This window comes from Psammomys obesus, unplaced genomic scaffold (assembly GCF_907164565.1).
Source record: "Psammomys obesus unplaced genomic scaffold, mPsaObe1.curated_primary_1811, whole genome shotgun sequence".
NCBI classification, from domain to species: Eukaryota; Metazoa; Chordata; class Mammalia; order Rodentia; family Muridae; genus Psammomys; species Psammomys obesus.
In genome coordinates this window covers 11336834-11358806 of record NW_026596085.1, presented here as the reverse complement: position 1 = coordinate 11358806, position 21973 = coordinate 11336834, and the positions used below count along the sequence as shown (strand labels likewise).

General features: G+C 48.7%; 1 protein-coding gene across 1 annotated transcript in view; it reads right to left on the bottom strand.

Annotated features, from left to right (window-relative positions):
• Positions 1-365: 365 nt before the first annotated feature.
• Ttll8 (tubulin tyrosine ligase like 8) overlaps positions 366-21973 on the bottom strand; it is a 39022-nt gene continuing 17414 nt past the window's right edge. The window contains 10 exon segments of the mRNA XM_055627256.1: positions 366-3526; positions 4218-4653; positions 5904-6147; positions 8578-8726; positions 13332-13518; positions 16993-17121; positions 17782-17896; positions 18162-18290; positions 19261-19334; positions 19888-20011. Of these exon segments, the coding sequence (XP_055483231.1) occupies positions 2927-3526; positions 4218-4653; positions 5904-6147; positions 8578-8726; positions 13332-13518; positions 16993-17121; positions 17782-17896; positions 18162-18290; positions 19261-19334; positions 19888-20011 (2187 nt within the window). The 3' untranslated portion in view covers positions 366-2926.

Sequence of the window (21973 nt, the reverse complement as noted above, 5' to 3'; positions counted from 1 at the left end):
TCCAGACATTCTGTCTCTCTCTCTCTCTCACATACACACACACACACACACACACACACACACACACACAGATTAATTTACTGTGTGCTGTGTAATGCATAATAGGAGAAATCACATCAGCAATTAAGATTGGACAAAAAGAACAAGTTTGTCTTGATCAGGGTTATCAAGGGAAGCGAAAGTATCTGGCATGTTACAGTCAATGAAACAGCCACGCTCTAATTGTTTGTTATTCAGCAAGTTCTGACAACTGTGTTGGTCTGTGTTTCTCACATAGCACGTTCACAACAAAAATCCAATGAATCTTTAAATAAATTAATAAAATTGACAAAATTTATTGAGATGATGATTTTTAAAGTCTACTACAATAGTTCTACACGATGGGCATAACTTGCAGATACAATAAAATTCTATCAGAAGACACCATTTACAAAGAAAATATACAGAGGAAGAAATCTACCAAAACAGAAGAAAATTATAGTGTAGGGTACAGAGAGGTGTCTTAGTGGGTAAAGGCACTTACCATTAAGCCTAATGACTTGAGTTTGATTCACTCGAGAATGGCTCCCATAAGTTGTCCTTTGACCTTCATTCACACACACACACACACACACACACCATAAATAACTGTCATTTAAAAGCTTTAGGAGATTAAGGGCTGGAGAGATGGCTCACCAGTTAAGCATACTTGTTGTTCTTGCAAAGGACCCAGGTTCTATCCCCAGCATTCATATGGTAGTTCATGACCATCCGTAACTCTAGTTGCAGGGGATCCATCCGACAACCTCTTCTGACTTTCACAGGCGCCTCGCACACACACACACGGCACATACGCACATATAAGCAAAACGCTCATACACATAAAACAAATATATAAAATACTCATCTTTTAATATTTTAAAAAAGTATAGGCATTTAAAGAAAGAGTAAAGGACAAGTACATACATAGACATTCTACACCCATGTGTTGTGAGGCTCAATGTGGTAAGAAGCCAGCTCTACCCTGTACATACAAACATGTATTTGTACATACTGATACACAAGTTCAACCTAATGCCCTCCAAAAATTCTAATCGTTTTTTACCGTTGATGTTTGCTTGATATTGATTATCTGATTCTGCAATGTCTATGAATGTACCAGTCATTGAAACGTACATGAAAGGACGGCTCAGCCATTTCCAAGGAAACAAGATGCATAAAGCAACAAGGCTACAGCATGAGAAGGCTGTGGCTTTGACCTGAGACAGACAAGTAGATCAGTGAGCCAGACTGGCACATACAGGGACAGACCTGTATGTATAGTGGGCATAGACCATGTGGTAGAGGTAACCACAGGAGTGGGGAGGATCTGCCAGAGGGGTCCGTTGGGAATCTATTTGCCCTTGCCTTAGGCTAGTGATGATCCAATTCCAGGAGATGGAGTTTCTAACAGAAACCCCAGGGGTGTTATTGCTATGATCTTGAGTCCTTCAGCAACGAACAAACAAATCACCAAATTTAGATATACTGATTAAAGTTAAGATGGTTTACATAAAAAGTGAAACAGACAAGTTACACTGTAGGAAATAAGGTGCAACAAAAAGCAATGGAAAAGGGGTGTCTGTATCAGAAACTATGACAAATAAGAGAAAGTGGTACCCAAGATCCTTTGCACAGTTGACCAAAGATGCAAGCCAGAAGTTTCCAGAAGAAAGCAAAATGGGTTGCTAAATAGATGCCAAACAGCTGCTTTTCATTTCACTATCAAGAGGAAACGCGCAAGAAGCCTGCAAACAATTTACAAGAGGCAAGAGTGGCAGTGACAGCTGCCTGTTGGGTGCTGCCCACAGTGTGAATCAGCAAATCTACCCCTCCCGTGGGGCGAGATGGGGTGAAGGGTCTCTCCAAATTTATGTCCACCTGGAACCTTTCTTTTCTGGAAATAGACTCTTTGCTGATGTAATCACTGAATGAGGTGTGGGTGGGAGCCTAACCCAGTGATTGCTATCCTTATGGGAGGAAACTTTGAGCAGACTCCTGGAAGGCATATGCCTGTGTGAAGATTGACACAGGAGTGATGTGGTCACCAGTCGCCAGAGGTCACTAGTGGACAGCAGAAACGGTAGGAGGGGAGACCCTCTCTAGGGTCTTGAGAAGTATGGCCATCCTGACCTAGCGGTCGGAGGTAAATTTCCCTTTTTAGCTTCCAGTGTGTGGCTAACTGGTACAGACACTATTACAACTTGTTAGCCAGAGCTGTTGTTTCTGTTGACATTTCTCCACAGGGAGAGGTCTGTAGGTGTGTAGCCCCAGGGTTCCCAGAGACACCTACACAGGATGGCTAAGGCATAGACGTAAGAGTTGGCCCAGATGCTCCTCCCACCTAAAGCCCCTACAGGCAACACACACCTGTGTTCAGCAAGTGCCAAGCACCTGCCACACATCACACGCCACCTTTGGCATTAGGGTACCATTGCAACGGTGGCAGTGAGATCCCCCTGCTCCAGACCTTCCCATCCTGATAGCAAGCAGGCAAGGAGAGCTATGGACAGGACCAGGTAGGCAGGAGGCAGTAAGAGGGAGAGACTAACTAGACCAAGGGATACAGTATGGGGGACAAGTACACAGAGAAACGTGGGGGCCTGGCCTGACACTCCCTGAGCTGATGCCAGGTAATGGGTGACATGGAAATCCCGGGTGTAGACACAGCTCAGCTACTCCACCCTCTTCCACTTGATGCTGTTTGAACACTACAACCCATCCCTGGATCTCTGCTCCCCCTTAGAGGAAGCAGGTACTACCGAGGAAAACCCACCGGGACCATTGCATCAGGACCCCTCTATGTTCACTTTGGATAGAATTATACCGCAGATCATAGTGCCTGGCTCCTGCCAGGGTGCCCCCGCCCCACCCCCTTTACTCGTGAGTTCAGGCTGGAGGCCCTCTCTCAGGGGACACTCCTGATCCAGCCCTGTACCCTGTTCTGTAGAATGCAGCTCGAAGGTCTTCTCCGAGGATTGGAATGGAGCCATAATTCACCAAATACGATGGGACAAAAGGGCACAGTCTCCCTGTGGTTACCTGGTGCTTTGAGAGGTGGAGACAGGTGTCCTGCCATGGTTTTCATGTTCTGCAGCACCAGGGTGGGGCACTGTAGGCCTCCTAAGCTTAGATCCAAGGGTTTGGTGGATTGGGTTCTGGTAAATGTGCTTTTAAGGGTCTTACTGTCTACACGTTGGTAGTTACTGACCGGGAGTGCAAAGGTGGGCTCTGCTTGACTCCTGTGCCCAGCAGCCAGTACGGGCACAGACCAGGTGCTTGAAAGTACCTTTGCTTCTTCTCGTTTCCAGTCCTGCCGCAGGGTTATTCTCGGCCCGACCGCTGAATCGGGCAGGGTCCGGGGACTGCGAGCTTTGAGGGGAGATTCTGAGACAGTTTCTGAGAAGCTGACGCTGGTAATGGGCGGCATTTGCTTCTTGGCTTTCTTCATACTGATTCCTTCCACACACAGGTCAGACCCGCTGTAGGGCGGCAGCTCCACGGCAGGCTGTGAGAAGAGGCAGCAGGTCAGGAGCTCGTCCTGCCTGCAGCCCAGAGTCACCTGGCTGCTCCCACACCAAGCCACCGGTATGCCTCCAAAGCTTTGGCTGTGCTTCTTAAAGGCTCGGGTGCCCACTGGGCCCTTCTTTTAGGCAGAGAAAGAAAGAAAAAGAGAAAAAAAAAGTCTTTCTCCAGGTCCTGGGGGAAAACACACAAGGCAGGCAGGAGCCCAGAGGTAAAAGCCTCAGCCTTGTGGCCTAGCCTGATGGATGATACCTTATGGGAGGATGCTAGAGAAATTTTAGAAAGAGGATACACAGCTCTAGAAAGAAACAGTCTAGAAAGGCCCAGGGACTGTGGAACCTTCCCATCTATTCAGGCAAGGGCCTCTGCCATTATACATAAAGTTGGGATATGGAGAAAGGACAGGTAGGAAGACTATTGTGAAAGCCACAGGGCCCAAGTAACAGGGCTGTCCAGGCTCCATGTCTTAATTAAAGCTTTTGCACAAGAGGCTGAGTTTGGGGCAGATCAGGCAGACTTAGGCTCCTGACAGTTCTGCACACAGCCAGGATCAAAGAAACAGGATTAGTGTCCCCCCAGTGACTGGAAATGAGGTGGCTGTCACACAGGAGACCAAGCCCACCCACCTCGTGGACAGACACTAGCAGCCGAGGCAGGGTAACTGCTCTCCTCACCTGCCTCCACAGAAGCTCAAAGTTGCCGACGTCACAGTTGCGGTCCATTTTGCGGTCCAGCACAACCTTGATGGTATCCTCCTGCACCTGGGCACAGAGCTGGGCCGTGACCGGAGTGGAGGGGTGCATGGTAGGGCTGGAGTTGATCTCAATGAGCCAGGGTTTGAAGTCTCGCCCCAGGATGAAGTCAGCCCCGTAGAGCTCAAAGCTATTCTTCCGAGCCTCTACGTGGTCCTGGGCCATCTTCATAGCGTTGGTGACAGCTCTTTTCATGGACGGGTAAATGATACTGCCCCACGTTCCCCCTCGGCCCCTCTTCTGCAGGTACTCCTGGAAGCGGGTGCTGGTCCACATGTTATGGCCGGGTAGCAGTGGGCTGCGATCTTTGTCATTCTTGAGGCGCTTCTGGATGGAGTTGTTACACAGGTGGATGGCACTGTGGACAATGTCCTTGTGAGATTGCTGTACGCAATCCATCACGTGGAGCCAGTGCAGTCTTCCCAGCTTTCCCTGAAGTCACCCGTGCTTGGGGCAGGGTGGCTGCAGGAGGCCTGGGTTGGTGTGTTGCATTGTTTTGCTCCCCTTTAGCAGCATGCACCCCTCAACCAGCCTGGGGGAATGGCACAGATTGTACCGGGACATAGCGGAGGCCTGCCAATGCAGAACCAACCACTAGGAAAAAGAAATCTTGCCCATGCCTCAGTTTCCTCACATGCACAACTCCTTAGGAGCACATGAGTCACCTACCTAAAGTTTCCAGAGAATTAGTTTTATACTCCTGCCTGGTTCTACACAGACGTAAACCAAATAGCACTTTTAACTCTTAAGATATTGGAGCCAAGGACATTCTCATTTGAACCTCAGTTATGGGGCAGGCATGCCTCACTGGGGTTTCCATCCAGTCCCAGAATGGGGCCTGCCCCAAAGCCACATATAAGAAAGGTGAACATTTAAAAGATACGGCCATATGGAAGTTTTCAAAGCACTTATTTAACTTTCTGTTCTTACAGCTGGGCTATGTCCATTCAGACACTATTTCTGGGACTCTCCCTCCCATCAGCCTAAGCTGGAGGAGGGTGTATGATATCGACAGGCCTGGAGTTCATGGAACTTGATGACTCAGCTGAGCCCGTGTGAAGAGGCTGCATGCAGCTCCAGGGCTCCATTTTTCACTGTGAGTTTCTAGATCCTGCTATAGACTCCCTGTCCAGAGCAACACACAGATAGGGGTGGTTGACTTCAACTATGCACAGTCTCATTCCAGGTGTGACCTAACAGGTGTGGCTCCAGGTGTGCTGGGGGCAGAGTTCACCTGCAAAGTTTCTATTGAGCAACCCTTAGCCTCTCAAGATTCCAGCTGACTCTCCCTTTCAAAGTCCCCTAGGGCATCCAGGTCCCCGGCACTGCCTGCCAAGTAACAATCACTAACCCACAGAGAGGAAGCCCTGGCTCATCCCTGAGGATGCAGGTAGGTTCTCACCATCCTATCCTCACTGGAATACGGTCTGTTCCTCAGATACTCCAGGAACCCCTGAGTAAGCCTGGTTGCCCTGATGCCATGATGCTTTGGCAGTGCTGAGCAGCCTTGAGGATTCAAGGGGGGCAAACAGCCAGGGCTTGTCATCTGCACGTACCCGAGGGCCCCCTCCCGGGTGCTTAGAGGACTATGGAGTTCCCCCTGCTGACCTGTCCAGCTTGTCCAGGGAGAAGCGCTGTGTGGAAAACCGGAGGTAGCTCTCCTTGTAAAACCAGATGGTTAGGGGATTCCAGTCTGTGACGAGGAACCACTGTCTGATGTCAAACTTGGTGTCATAGATGAGCAGCGGGGTCTCAATGTACTTCTGGACCACCCACTTGTTGTCCTTCACCGTCTGGTTGTCTGTGGCCACCAGCTCCAGGATGTTCTCCACACGGTCCATGCACACAATATCTCCAAGAACAAGAAGCAGTAACCTTGACCCAGTGCAGCACAGCGCCCCCGGCAGTCATGAGAGGCCCCAACACCCACCCTGGCTTGGGTCCAGCACTGACAGTCTGCAGGACTGGTTGGGCAGGGCAGATGTGCACTCAATGGACAAAGCTACTGTTGGTACTGGCCACTTTTCCAGCCCTCCCGCCATGGGGCCAACCCCACACTCAAGAGAGCATACGGCCATCAAGAGAGAAACAGAGCAGAGAGCCACTCAGGAGTATGCTTTGGGGTTTGATGTGTTCTCAGAGCAGGACCCTTGGGGACCAGTGAGGGCTAATACTAAAGGAGTGATCAGCCCCACAGGATCGGTAGGAGGCATTTGATTTCTCCCCACTGGCTTTCCTTTACTCATTGTGGAATACTACAATTTCTCACCCCTGGCCCCAAAGTTGCACGACTTGAGAGGCATGCAGGAAGGAGTGATACGCCTCATTGCGAGCTGTGTAGGGTTTAATGCCAGTGACAGAGCCTGAAAAGCTCGCTCTTCTCTGCCATGACAATGTGGGATGAGATGGAGGCCACAGGATAGGTGGAGCACCCTCGAAGTCTGCCCAGGTCAAAGAACACAAGTTTCTGCTGAGATTTGAGGGGCTGTTACCCAGCACCATTTGGTGAAGGGACTGCCATCCCCAGGGTCCCGCAGGCATGAGGTAAGTTCCCACAAAGCACATGGCATCCATTTATTTGGTCACAGCTAGTTGAGGCCTTGCCTAAAATGAAACAAACTGCTACAACTCATCTTGGAATACATGCAGGGGCCACCAGCAGCAGACAAGGGCGTAAGCAGTGACCAGCAGAAAAAGTGCGCTTATTGAGACCAGCACACCTGAATAATCCACCCTAGGGATGGAGTCTTCAGTGGGGAGAAGGTATGAGCTGATGGGTGAGAGGAGACAGAGACTTCTTAAGAAGGGGAGTAGGCTTAGCATGGAGCCCGAGAAGGGATACAGCACATGCTTCAAATCAAGGCCGCAGCGTCATAGGAAAACGGATGGAGGAAGCCCTGACCACCTGCAGGATGCCAGGAAGGAACTGACCACACACACCCAGGAAAGAGAAGAATTCAAGATCAAAGACCTCTAGGACTGGATGTGATAAAATACACACATTAATAAAAAATTTTAAAGACCACATATATCACAATCGCTGGAGAGATGTCTCAGCGATTAAGAGCACTTGTGGCTCTTGAGGGGACCTGGATTCCATTTCAATTACCCTCATGGGGCTCACGGTCACTCCAGGGGTTCTGACACCTTCTTCTGGCCTCCACAGGCACCAGACACACATGTGATTCACATATATACATGCAAGAAAAAAAATACTCATATGCATAAAATAAATCTAAAAAATATTTAAAAATCACATTAATAACCTGTGAATTTAAAAAAACCTCAGAATAAGTCAAGAGACCAACAGGACATACAAAGTAAAATATCTGTTTAAAGGCTGGGAGTAGTGATGCACACCTTTAAATTAAATTTAAGCACTCAGGAGGCAGAGGCAGGTGGATCTATGTGAGTTTGAGAGCAGCCTGGTCTACAAAGAGAGTTCCAGGACAGCCAAGGCTACACAGAGAAACCCTGTATTGAAAAACAAAACAAACAAAAAAAGAAAGTCTGTTTAAATACTACAGAAAAACAGAGCATTCTGTAACATGGACAAGAGGATGCAGCTAATGTCACAGACAGAGGAAATTTGATAGCCTTAAAGATTTGATTATTTCACAGGAAAGCCTAGAAATAAATAAACTTAGCATTTAAAGCGGAGACAAGAGGAAATTTCTCACAGGAAAACCGAGACCACTGAAACACAAATGAGATTAGGAAATTGCCCGTGTGCATACGTGCACAGATACACGCACACATCACATACACGTGCGTACACATATGTGCATACACACATATGTAAACGCACACACGACCACACACATGCACACGCACACACACACACACACAGTGTGAACAGGTGAGTAACCCACAGGCAAATTTTATGAGGTGTTTAGAATTTGCCTCTGAGGGTGCTAGCAGGTGAATTTTACACGGGAGCCAGGGGCTAGGAAGTGCATGGTTTGAGATGAAGTTCCTCCACAACCTTTTTAGTGGCCAGAATAAGCCTGTTGCTAAGATCAAGGTATCACAAAAAACAAACAAACAAACAAACAAACAAGCAAACAACCCCCCCAGCACTCTGGGGTTGCTTAACTAATGGATAGATACGAATGAGAAAAGCTGAGATAAATTAGCAAACTCCAGTAGGGTACTATGATATTATACCTTCTCCTCTAGCCCAGCCTGGGCACCCCTGTCTGACCTTGGCAGCACTTCTTGAATCTCCTTCCATCACAGAGCAGGTGGCTGTCAAGGTTGTGCCTCCGCCCAGTGAACTCACCTCGACCCCGGGACTTGGCTGCAGGCTTTATGATCCAGATGTTCCGTATCCCGTCAATCTCTGTCTGAGGGTTCACAGAGCTGATCTTACTCAGCAGAGTCTGGCACTGCGAAAAGTAACTTCTCGAGTCAATGATGAAAGCATTGCCACTGAAAAAGCAAGATCCAGAAAGGGTATGAGGCTCTGAGAAACAGCTTTCAGCCCCAGTGACCGCTAGGTGTCTCTGCTTAGGACAGGCTAACGGCTGTCTAGAAAGAGTTACAGGCAGCAGAGGCATATGCCTTGGGGGGGGGGGTCATAGCCTTTAGAGGTTGTACCCTGACAGGGTGTGTCAAGAAGTTAAGGACCCTAGCTGGGCATGGTGGTGCATGCCTCTAACCCCAACACTCAGGAGGCAGACGCAGGAGGAGCTTCGTGAGTTCTAGGTTTAATGTAGCAAGTTCAAGGACAGCCAAGTTTCATAATAGATAGACTCTGTCAAAAGAAAGAAACAAAGAAACAAACAAACAAGAACCTGGACACATGGATTGTCTGTATGGACAAAGACACCAATCCTGTACAAAAAGAAAACCAGAGATGGGTGGGTCTCTGAGCCAAGATACTGCCTGCACTGTTGTTGCCAGAAAGGTCCTTCTGAAGGAAGCCAAACTACAGTGCAGATCTACAGCTCCCACAGTAGCAGCCAGCTTATTATTCTGCGACCATGACGGTCAACCTGACCCCATGTCCTTATGGTGAGTTCAGACTTGTAGGAAAGGGCCTGACTTAGAAATCCATCCTAATCTCAGGAAATAAGGGCTGGGATTGGTAGGGATGTCTGAGCAGCTTTCAGAATTTGAGGGTACACTTTCCGGCACCTGGGAGAGAGATACCCACCACAGTATCTACAGTCCCTCTCAGGTTATGTGGGCTGACCCAGTAAAATGGGGGATGCTCAACGCAGGCTCCCTGCGCACTTCCCTGTGGCTGCTGCTGAGCCGAAATTCTGGCTGCAGCCCTTGAGGTGGGAGCAAGGGTTTGGGGACAGGACACATGTGCGTTCTGTCCATGTGCTGGGAAAACATGGCAGCATTTAGGAGAAAGCAAACAAAGGCACTCCCTGGCTACATGGGTTAGAGTTTCAAGGGAGCAAGAGTCCTGCTAGGGTCAGGTCGCACCCCCGGGTGCAGGAAACAGGTCGGCATGTGATGGAGTGATCTTGCCCCTTGCTGGCCAGATACCAAGCAGAGCCCACTCCTGTGGTCTACTGGGTGTGAGCTTCCTCTGCAGATGTTACATGTCATTCGACCCCACAACGATAGGACAGCTCTGCCATACCAGTACGTGGTGCAAAGAGGTACAGATCCCCCCTCCTCTAGTGTCCCCATTACACCATTGGGTCCATGGAAACAGGCCAGACTAGTTCAATGGGATGTTGTTATCAGCAACATCCTGGTGGCACGAATGCTTTCACCACTATGGGTCAGAAGGTCAAGTGTTTTGCTGACCCTGGAGCCTGGACCCCGGAAGTCACCCCTGAAGTCGAGCCAGCGCTGGACTTGTGTATGACCATGCCGTGTTACACACATCACCTTATCTCTGCCACATACCAAGAAGATGGAAGCTGTCAAAGCCACGAGATTTTTGGGAACAGGGCAGGAGCCTGGCTCGCTTCAACAGGTGCCCCCCATTCTAGACATATCCATGCTTATCAAAGAACAGATAGGGTGCCTGCGGGCCCCAGGAAGCATGGCCTCTTGACCTTCTGGGTCCTGCCACACAAACACCCAAGTGGGAGCCTGCCAGTCTCAACAAGCATCCAACGGGTCCCAGGGCTACCGCGTACAGCCCGGTGCTACAAAACCTGCTCCCCTGACAGGTCACGCCACACCACACTGGAGCCCAATGCTGCCATCCAGTGGTGAGGCCCAGGGGTTCTAGCTGGTAAAGGTGTAAGAAAATGGGGCTGAGTATAGAAAACCCTAATGGAAAAGGTGGAGTTTGATTGCTTTTTGCTCGCTTGGACTCTTGGGTCATTACCTCCAGCTCAAGAGACACACAGCCTGGGCTGATCAGAAAGTTCTCTGGTGTTATGTTCCAGTCGATGGTAGTTATGACTCTTGCTTTCAGGCTCTGCCTTTCTTGAACCTGCATGGGGACCAGTACGCAGAGGTACAAGATCCTCCTGGGGTTACATGAGCCAGCGCCAAGGGTTCACTGGGTCTAGCCTGATTAGGCAGCTGTTTCATATTCCATGAAGTGTCTATTACTTTTTTCCCTCCTTGAGACAGTCTCATGTAGCCCAGGATAGCTTTGAACTTGCTGTGCACCTGAAGATGACCTTGAACTTCTGATCCTCCTGCTGCACCCTGAGTGCTTGGGGTTACAGACACAGGCCACCACGTTCAGTTTATGTGGTGCTGGAGGTGGAACTCAGGGCTTCAAGCGATAGAGATGCACTCTACAAACTGAGCATTTCATTTGGTTCATCTTCCCCCTAAGTGACTGTAGCTAACTCTGCAGCTTCTACATTTGAACCTCTGTAGACATGTGGACAGTGGATCTATCTGTCTCTAGTTTGTGGCTTCTATTTTTGTCCCCTTTTTGCTTTTAGAGAAATGCAGTTCTTAAGCCAGTGCAAAGTGTTTTCATCACCTGTTAATCATGGCTAATAATGTCCCATGTTGGTGGCTAATAAATATGAAGATATAACCAACTTCATTAGGAACTACATTTAGAACAGTTCTTACAGGGGAGTATGAGAACAACTCCTGAAAACGAAAGTAAATAAAGTAAGCTCCTCCTCTGATGGATCAAGCCATGAATATGCACCGACTAAAGCAGTGCACCAGTGGAACACAGCACACAGCCAGGAACAGACAAGTGTATCAGAAGGACTCTCATGAGAGCCAGGGAGGAAAAAACCAGGAAAGAGACACACAAGACCCAGCATCACACACATGCGCCCAGCGTCCAGAAAGAGAAAAGAGAAAAGGAAGCAGAAGCGACTCATGTAAAAATAATGATCAGAGTCCAAATTTGGGAGAAAAAAATGTCAACTCATAACTAAAAGATGTCACCCAAACTCAAACAAGGATAAATACAAAGGAAAGCATTCCTAGAAACATAACAACTAAGTTGCTAAAATTGAAATACAAAGTCTTAAGGCATCCAAAGAAAAAGACACTACCTCCCTCCAGAAGAGCCAAAACACTAGCAGAAAAAATTTTTAAACAAAATAGCATGATCCAGAAGACAATCGAATAATATCCCAACATGTCTTTGCAAACTGAGAATTCTATCCTGGAGAAAACATCTTTCAAAAATGAAAGTTTTAGGCTTTTGGAGACTGAAAAAAAAATGGAGAAAGTTTTCTATCAGCAGACCATTACTAGAAAATATATTAAGAGAGTTTTTTTCCCTCTGAACAAAAACACTGGCTGCTGTACACAAAAAGGGGGACTGTTTATAGCAACTGACTAATTAAACCAACAGCAAACATGATCATGTGCCTTTTAAAACAAAGGTTGAGGGTCTGGAGAGATGGCTCAGAGGTTAAGAGCACTTACTGCTTTTGCAGAGGACCGGGGTTCAGTTTCCAGCACCCACATCAGGTGGTTCACTATCGCCTGTGGGCAGCTGTGTGCACACTCATTCAGGCACAAACACACATCTATATAAATAAAATGGAGATAGACAGAAACGAATGACGAGAGTGTCAGGAAATGGGAAGAGGCAAGCCAAGTCATGCTATCATGATTTATTTGAGAAGTGGTGAAAGTTCTAGTTAAAGATGAGTATTAAAACATAAAGGAGGTTCTGGGTGCAGTGACTCATGCTAGACCCTGTCTCAAACCAAACCAAACCAAACCAAACCAAACAAAACACCACCTATACTGTAATTTTTAGGGGAGGCTTAAAAAGTAAACAGAGTCTTGCTATATACCCCACGCTAGCCTCAGACTCAGTGCATAGCCCAGTCTGGCTTGGGTTTATGATCTTCCTTCCTGAGTGCTGGGATTACAGGTCTAATTCAACAGAAAAGAAGGGGAAATGGGAGAGGAGGAGTAGGAGGAAGAGAAGAAAAGGAAAATGCTTGATAATCAAAGCAAGGGAAGGAAGGGCCAGAGAGTGGAAACACCCAGGACGGCATGTGGGAGCCACCACAGGCTCTTGAAACAAGCATTGCCTCCCTGAGTTTGTCCCCCTAGGGTGCCTGGGTAGCTTCCAACCCCTCTTTTCTTGCTGGTGGGAGGCCAGAGGTTAGCAGGGAAGCAGCATCAGCACGTGGGCCTAGGCAATGAGTGTGACCGGCCTGGGAAGTGCCTCTGCCCACCCTCACTCATTATCCAGAGCCTTTCAGGCCCTGAGCTGTGCAAACTGACCAGGGCTATTGTGGGTCTGAATGAGATTAGGCATGAAAAGAGTTGGGAAGGTACAAAGTGAGATGGTATCCCCAAAAGACACCCATAGGAGGTGTCATCTTTTCAACAAATAACAGAAGGTCTGTGTACCCCAATAGCCAATAGGCACTCATGATTACCCAAGGCAGGTGCTCTAACATCAGAAGGTACCCCAAGACTCAGGAGACATCCCAACCTCAGACAGGTGCTTCAGAAAAGTTAGATAAGCAACTTAATACCCAGACACTTGACACCCCAACTTCAAAGCAAGAGCCCTCAACACCCAGGTAGGTGGCTCAACACCCAGACATGCATCCCAGTGTGTGCATGCAGTGACACTTCTGGGGCCCAGGAAGTGGGGTGACATCTTACTGAACCAGTAAGTAGTACTGCTGGATCAGTTCATTCCATTCTTCGTCAGACAAGGCCTCAATGCTGGTCTCCGATACATCGATGTCCTCGTGCTCTAGTTGCCCCAGGTAGGTCTGGCACACCTTGCATGCTGTATCGATAAGCTGTCCCGAGAGGCCTTGGGACTTATACTCACAAATGTCAGGATCTAGAACACAAGCACATGCACTGAGCGTGATCGCCACCAAGGGCACAGAGACTGCCTTCCGCTCTTTCCGTCTCTCCCCCGGTGCTACACTTTCCCCTAGGAGGTAATTCCTCCCCTTCATAAGTCTTGTCAACCGCCACTGTTCAGCACTGGTGCTGCCATCAGGAGCTCAGAGTCTGAAACTGGATATGGCTGTCATGACCGAGAGGAGATAGTATATCAAATAATTTTAATTCAGAACATAGCTGCTCTGGCAAGGGATCACATCCAAAGACCTTCTAGGTATGTGTGATCCAGCTGGAATATAGACACCCCTTTAATCTCAGGATTTAGAAGACAGGGGCACACTAATCTCTGAGTTCTAGTCAGTTATGTTCAGGCAGTTCAGCTGAGAATGAGTTGAGAGGCAGTGCAGTGGAGTTGAGTTCCTGGCAATTTGTTTTGTGGAATTCAGAGGCAGTTTTTACCAGGAGAGTTTTACAAAAAGAGGTTGAGGAGAGAACAAGCTAGACACAGGTGAGTATAGAATGAGCCAGAGAATGAGAAGGAACCAGAAGGTTAGAATATATTTCTAGAATTAGTATGAGAGCAAGCAGAGCTATTCAGTGAGAAACTGAGAGAATTCAGATTGAATCAGTCAGGTTGGAGAGGCGTTAGAGCAAGAACAGCTGAGAACTAGCCATCCAGAGTTCAGAAAAGACAGAAAGGGTGAGCTTAATTAGAAGTAAGTCTCAGAGGCTGAAAGCATTCCAGGCCTAGATTAGATTATATGGAGGCTAGAAGCTTCTAGGATTAGGTCTAGGTTAGCAGAGGGGGGCAGAAGGCCTCCAAGATGACCATTATATCAGATGAATAAGTTATTTTAACAATAGTATTTTTGAATTATCATAAAAAGCACACTTTCTGATCACATGCTCTGTGACCAAACCTGTGTTGTTCTTAAATCTGTGAGCACTTTGAGCTGCTATGATTGCAAATTCTTACTGCTACAAAGATTCTTGGACCACACAGGGGCCATTAGTAGGTCCTGGCACCTGAACCCTTCCTTATTCAGTGTCTCATCCCTTCCCAACCCCATGATTCAGGACCGCTGTTGAGCCTCAGGAAATACAGACTGAATGTGAACTTCAAGTGGCCTCAAGAGTATGGTCAATAGGCTGAGACTCCTTCCTGGCTAGCTCTGGGTTTTCCAGGGAGCTGGCACGGCTGCAGCACAGGCAGTGGACAACTGGGGTTTTCAGGCACAGTGTCGGTGTGGCATGGCACTAAGGAGTGGTGTGATGGGCACAGGCTCATAATGGAGCATGCTGCAAAGCAAGAGTGCTAAATTTATGTGGCAGTTGCAGAGAGTATAATGGGCATTTGAAATTCACAGGACAGAAATCATTTAAAAATAAATGTGGCACTTCTGGCTTCCACATGTGAAAACTGGTAAGCAAAAAAGTTGATCTAGGCAAACAACAACTCCTGCTCTTCCAAAGAAGTGAGGTCAAAGATAAAACTGATCTCCCCAAAATTAGAGAAAGAGTTATAGACAATATGAAGACTCATGACTCACTGGAGTAGAAACCTTCATGGGATGAATGGCAGTAGAAAAACCTGGCTGTGGTCATGAACTCTGAAGACCATGCTACAAAAGGTGGAAAACGAGAGAATAAAACAATGGAGAGACAGAGAAAGAGAGAGAGAGAGAGAGAGAGAGAGAGAGAGCCACAAATGCAGAGAAAACAGTAACAACCATGGTAGTTGTCATCAATCCAACTGTGTCAACAGTCACCTCCCAATACCAATGGCTGCTGGGGCTGATCTGGAACTACTATGTGCTCAAATGTTAATTGCGTACGTCCCCAAGAGCCTTATTGTCCTATGAGCAAATTCTCATGTATCCAAAATGGCATTGTGTAAACCTTGACTCCCAAATTATCCCTGATTGGATAATAAAAATTGCTGACAGCCTACAGTTGGGCAGAAAGAGAAGTGGAAGGCGGGACTTCCTGAGGGGGAGAAAGGAACCCAGGAAGAAGAGAGAGGAAGGCCCTTCTCACCAGGAGATGGGAGAGGAGATGGAAGTGACTACAGGCTTGGAGGTGTAGCTAGCCATGTGGCTGAATGGGGCTAGGTGGTTGGGTTAACTTAGATGAGCTAGGTGAGAGTCGGCCCAACTAAGGTCTAGGCTTTGAAATATTAAAAAGTCTTGGTGTCTTCATTTTTATGGCTGAAGGGCCACCAGGATCTCACAACAAGACTCAGAGTTCATATAACAAGTGACCTACACAGATTTACAGAGTAGATTAAATAAGAAACTGCTGGCAAGCTAACTTCATAACATTCTAAAAGTAAAACTATCTTCTGTGTGAAAGCCATCTTTAATGGAATGAACAAACAAGGCCAAGACTGGGAGACAATATCTGCACATATCTGATATGAAACACCACCCAAAGTATACAGGGAACTCTTGAAACTTAGTAAGAAAATGGAGCAACCTAATTAAAAAAAAAAAAAAAAAACAAAACAAAACAGACATATCACAAGAGAAGATATACAGCTGTTTGGTTTCATATGTCACTAGTGAGTTACAAATTAAAACAACAATGTGACACTCCTACGGACGTAGGAGGAACCCAGCACACAGGGACAGTGAACTACCCAGCCCTAACCATAAGCAGCCAGCACGGAGGAAACCTCAAAGCCTGTTGCTAAGTTCATCAGTATGAACAGGTTGCATACTGTGAGGTCTCCACTGTAGACATCCTGAAAAAGCAAGAACTGTGGAGACAAGAAAAAGGACCAGGGGTTTCAGGGATTATCTCAGCCAAGCATACACAGCCAGGGGCCTTTAGTTACATGGCTTGACTGTCCCCACCTAGACAGTTCAGCTGTAACCAACTCCCATCCACCCCACAAAAGCCTCTACTCACATCATGGAGCTGCCTTACTCACAAGCTACTTTTCAAATTCATCCTTTAGAAGTTTTAACACACCAAAGTTTACTCTCCAACAGTTTTGACAAACGTACCTCTGGAGTAGGGACATTGACAGTGGGGTGCATAGGAACTGAGGTGGATTATTAAAGCAGACAACAACAAAACCCTTAAACCCAGGTGACTTCTTGTGTGCTCACACCGCACGGAACCACCATTACTGTGGTCCTTTTCCGGGGGCCATAAGGAAGGTCACAGCAGTGACCACTGGCTAGACACTACACCTGGGGGACAGGAATTAGCGTGATCACAGAATAAGGGTGCCTGGTACACAAATAGGATGACTGAGGTCTCAGCCTATACAGTCAAACAGAAGATAGGCTGTGGGAATTAGAGAGAAACCCGAAGCATTGATGCTCCCTTCCCATGCCTATTTGACCACCAAACCTGCCCATCACCCATAGAGACCTCACCCAACCAGCTAAAGACCTTTACTGTTGACCAGAGACTCCACACTCACTAGGCACAGCGGACCTGCCCCATAGGTGCGTACCTTTCTTGGTGCTGGAGTCGTCATTCTTGGCCTCCTCCTTCTTAGTCTTGCCCTTGGTTTTGTTGCAGTTATTCTGGTGGTTGACTACCCACTTGAGGATGCTGGAAGCCACTGTGCGCCGAAAATCATCTGGAAGGACACCGAGGCCTCGCTCCCGCTGCCCACCCGGAGCAGAGAGACAGCGGAGCATGCCACGTGGGCCTCCCTGCCATCCTCAACCAGCACACCCAGTTGCTCACCCACCTGTCCACACCCAGTTCCGACACCTCCTCTGTCCAGCCACCATTCTCTCCCCTTCTCCTCTGTTCTCTGTTGTCACTACCCCATAACTGCTCAGAGACCTGAGGGATATTCCCAGTAGTCCCCTTGCTACAGTGCCAGGACCCTCTGAGGACTCTAAAGGTTCTCTCTGGACACCCTGGACCATCTACAATAGAGCTGTCCTCTACTGAAGGGTCTTGCTTCACTCACCAAACACACAACAGTGTAGCTGTGCATTCTGCAGACCTAGGCTCGAGGTGAGCCCAGGTTCTGAGCAGCAAGGTATCCACGAAGAAATCAGAAGTAGGTGGTGCTGCTCTGAGCCAGGGCTGCTGGGGGCTTCCTGTGTCCCCTCAGAGGCAAGCTCTGAATACTTAGCTCTACAACCTCTATCAGACTCAGGTGTCTCCTTCCACACCACCAACAATGCCTGTGGAAGTTTCTTGGCTGGCCCTTACTAAATGGACTAGAGATGGTGGTCCTGGCCCCTGGAAAGTGTGGTGTGTTGGAAGGCCACTGGTCACTCACCCAAAAATTCCTGCTTTTCATTTTCGGTGCAGAGGCCATAGCAACGTGGGAAGAAGGTGTTGGGGTTGGCCTGGACGTACCAAGGCAGACTCCTCATGTTTAGACACAGTCCAATCTCAAGAGAGAGAGCAGTGCATTAGGGACCTCACACAAAGTGAAGCTCACTGGGGACCCATGTTTGACTTGGCCCATGTCCCCTGAGAAAGAGGGCTTTCCATGGCTCTGACAGCACCCAGAGACAGAGTGGGAAGAGCAGGAGTGCAGGTAGGCATGCTGCGACAGGAGGTGGTGGGTGCCCTATATCCCAACCCGGCCCTCTGGTTCATCCTGGGTGTAGATGGCCCACCCACTCAGACTGGGCCCCAGGCCCTCCCACCCACCTTGGTTGTGAATGAAGCTGTCTTCCCATAGTGGTTGAGCATCTGGTCGTAGGACAGGCTGTGATAGTCCACAACGTCTCTCTTGATAGTCCAGAGGAGGTATGGCATCTCGTTCTTTACCAACCTGGACTGGCAAGAAGAGCCGTCTATCAACATCCAGCATTCAGGGAAGGCTCTGCTCCTTTGAGATGCTGGGACACAGCTGAGAGTTGGGGGTGGGACGGAAGCTAGACTGTGCTGCTGAACGTTCCATCTTAGCTGAGGATATGTGACTCCTGACGGCTGCACATGGTGGAATGGGGACAAGCACAACCACACGGGGTGTCTGCTGCCCAGAAGCCAGCTGCTTTTTTCCTCAACTTGGGGCTGAAGGTGAATTTGAAATCCCCCACCCCCGTATCTATGTGGGACTTAGAGATGGGCTAGCTGCTGACTGGAGATGACTGTGGTGTTCTGAGACCCAGGAGTGTGGTCCAGAGGATGCTTTCTCCCAGAACCCCTAGGAGGCAGCTTTTCCCCACCAGCTTTTCTGGTACTCACTAGAAGAGTAAACTAGACTAAGTACACAGCTGGCTATAAAAATGGAATTAACCCCATAAACCTAATGTCTCTTAAGACCACCTGCTCCTAATTCTCTTTCCATTTTATTGATTTATTTGCACTGATTTATGATGTGATTCACACACAGGCATTCTGTATATCTGATCTTTTAAACGGCATGTACGGCAAAACTTCCACCCTAGGACTAACCTTTCCCCTCACCTTCTGTATGGAAGACAGGAGGGTTTCAGGAAAGCCAGGCTAGTGATGACTGGGGGGTACAACTGCTGCATTATTGGGGACCCCATCTGGTCCCTGGCCAGTCTCCTGCCTCCATCCTGTAATGCATGGGCCTCTGACCCCACCACTCAGCCCCTCCTGGCCCACCATCACATAAGCCTTTATCTGAGCTAGTCAGTATGGGATGTAGGAGCTAGAAGCATACAGGGAAGTCAGCTACCCCAAGGCCCATGCTCCCATACAGGAGTCTCACTTCTGTCCCGTGTGCTCTGCCTTAGAAAGGCCCTGGTATACCCTAACACCAGGCCACAGGGCCTACCATCACATCGTGGATGTCATCTATTTTCTCCAAGGGTAATTCTTGGTTTTCTTTGATCTCAGCACTTTTATTATCTGCAAAGAAAACATAAGAAAGACATTGCCGCCACTGCATCCGGGTCCCTCATCAGACTCCCTGTAGGGTTGGAGTCTACTAAAAGCTCTAAGTAAGGCTTCCCCTGGGGCAGCAGGTATTCTCTGAGGGCTATGGCTGGGGGCCACATGTGCCCACGCCCCCCAACCTCCTGTGCAACATTCCACGTGGGCTGTGCTAGGCCAGGGCTGAGGGGGTGCTGAAGGCCAGATGACCCTCAAGGTGGGAGACAGTAGAGGCTGGGGCATGAGTCTAGGGAGGACAAGCCTGAAGGAATGGCCCTAGTCGGGGATGGAGCTGGAGGAAGAATGGCTAGGGCTGGGTGTGGACATGGGGATACCAAAAAGTGACTGGTACCGTGGTGGGAGTGTGGCTGCCTGGAACGTGGGAGGTGGGGAGGGTGGTGGATATTTGCAGGTAGATGCCAGTGGGCATGGAGAGTCACCATGCCTAGCATGGCTGACATTTTGGCCATACACCAAAAATCCTCTATGAGACAAGGTGATCCTGATACTCCGCCCCTGTGACCTTTACCTTCGCCTTCAGCACTCTGAAGAGTTTTGGGCAGGAAATGGAACTTCTTCTCCACCCAGCCCTTTCTTCGAAGTGTGTCCCGGATGACAGGGTAGTGTCCATAGATGGAGAAAATCTTCTTTTCCTGAAAACAGCAGTGTTTTAACTGAAGTACTTAGCAGCAAAGGGGTTGAGGTGAGCTTCCAAAGTACAATGGACCAGGCTGCACCATGGGACAACAACACCTGTCTTCAGCTTGCAGAAGGGTATGTGTGTGAGTGCTCACATGTGTCTCAATGACATAATCCCCACAGTTGTGGTGCTGTGTATGTTCATCGTTGGGATTGCAGAGGCAGTCACAAACCCATTCACACACTCAGACACAACACGACCTAGAAAGCTGGAACTTCCTGGGCAGCTGTCACAGTGGCCCCCACTCAGGAGTTCTAGACTTAGAATATAGGTGGGACACGCAGCTATGCGATGCCTGTGGCTCTAGAGAATAACACAATCCCAGTGTGGCCAGTGAGTGTCTCGGCTAGTTTTATGTCAGCCTTGACACAAGCTAGAGTCATTTGTGAAGAGGAACCTCAATTTTGAAAATACCCCCATCGGATTGGCCTGTGGGCAAGCCCATGGGGGCATTTCCTTGATTGACAAATAGATGTGGAAGGGTCCAGCCTTATGGGCAGTGCCACCCCTGGGCCAGGCTATCCCAAGTTGCATAAGAAAGCAGGCTGAGCCAACCATAGGAGCAAGCCAGTTAATGGGGAATAGAGGAAAGGGCAGGGCTAGCCCAGAAGCTGCTGGAATCCTGGGTCATTGCTTGGAGATGGTTAGCTGTGTGTGCGGATGAGCAGGCAGGTGGCAGCCGGCGGGAGAAGGAAACTATACTTCCTCAGTCTTCCCAGCCGAGGGAAAGTTCAGGGAAGGAATGGTCATTTATAGGACTTGAGCATTACATGTCCCCAGTGGCCTCGTACGCTTGTGGCAGGGTCACCATCATGGGTGTGGAGCGGGGACATGCCCTAGGAAGGGTACATGTGAGCTAGCTCTCACACGGTGAGCAGTTATGAGAGAGCGAGCCAGGGCCCTGTCTCCCTTTGGTCTCCTCCGTCAGGTGTGTTTTTGCTCCCACACGCATGCCCACGGTACCATCTGCCACAGTGCAGCACAGCCAAATAGGCAGGGCAGTTCAAGCTTTGGTTTTCAGCCTTTAAAACTGGGTGGCCAACAAACTTTTCTTAATGAAGCGTGACGCCTCAGGGGTTTCATGTAGCCACAGGGTGGGTTGATGGGAGGGAAGCTGATATACATGTGGGCACCCCAAGCCACCTACTAGGTGAAGGCAATGAGGTGACTTATACTTAGTCATTAGCAGGATCAGGGATGGGCAGGGTCAGCAGGGGGGCCAGGTCGGAGGAGTGGCTCAGAGCCGCTGTAGTCCTGCTGCAGACATATGGACCTGACAGGTTACCCTCTCTGGACTCTAACCAGCTAGGCAACAGGACATCCTACCACAACCACTGCCATCATCCCGCAAATGTGACAACAGGGGTGGTGGGAAGGAGATGTCACTGAGGCCAGAAATCAGTAGACTCTGATAAATAGTCAATCTGTCTCCTAAGGGGCCTAACCTCATCAGGGCATCCATGACAGAGTCTTGGAGCTCAGAATACCCCCACTAATGGCTGTAGAGATACTACATGGGAGGGACTCCTCTGACTCCTTTACAGCTGGAAGCAGGGGCACTCGGGAATGAGCCCAGCTAGCCTGACACCAGACGTGAGTGAGATCTTCCTCAGCAAACCAAGCCACCACTATAGCCCAGACTCTGTCACTGAGACACACAGATAATCTGAACTCAGACCTCATCACAGAGACCCAAGATAGAAACATGAACTAAGCCCAGATCCCATCAAAGAGATGTGAACAGAGATGAACTGAGCCCAGTTCCCAACACAGAGACACTGTAGTGCTGTTTTCTATAGATACGTTTGTGTTGCAAGGCAACAGAGACCCCTAACCTTGTCCCAGTGGAAGATATGACCCTACCCAGGAGAATACTCAAAAGATGCCTGGAGCTAGGTTCTGGTACCCACAGGAA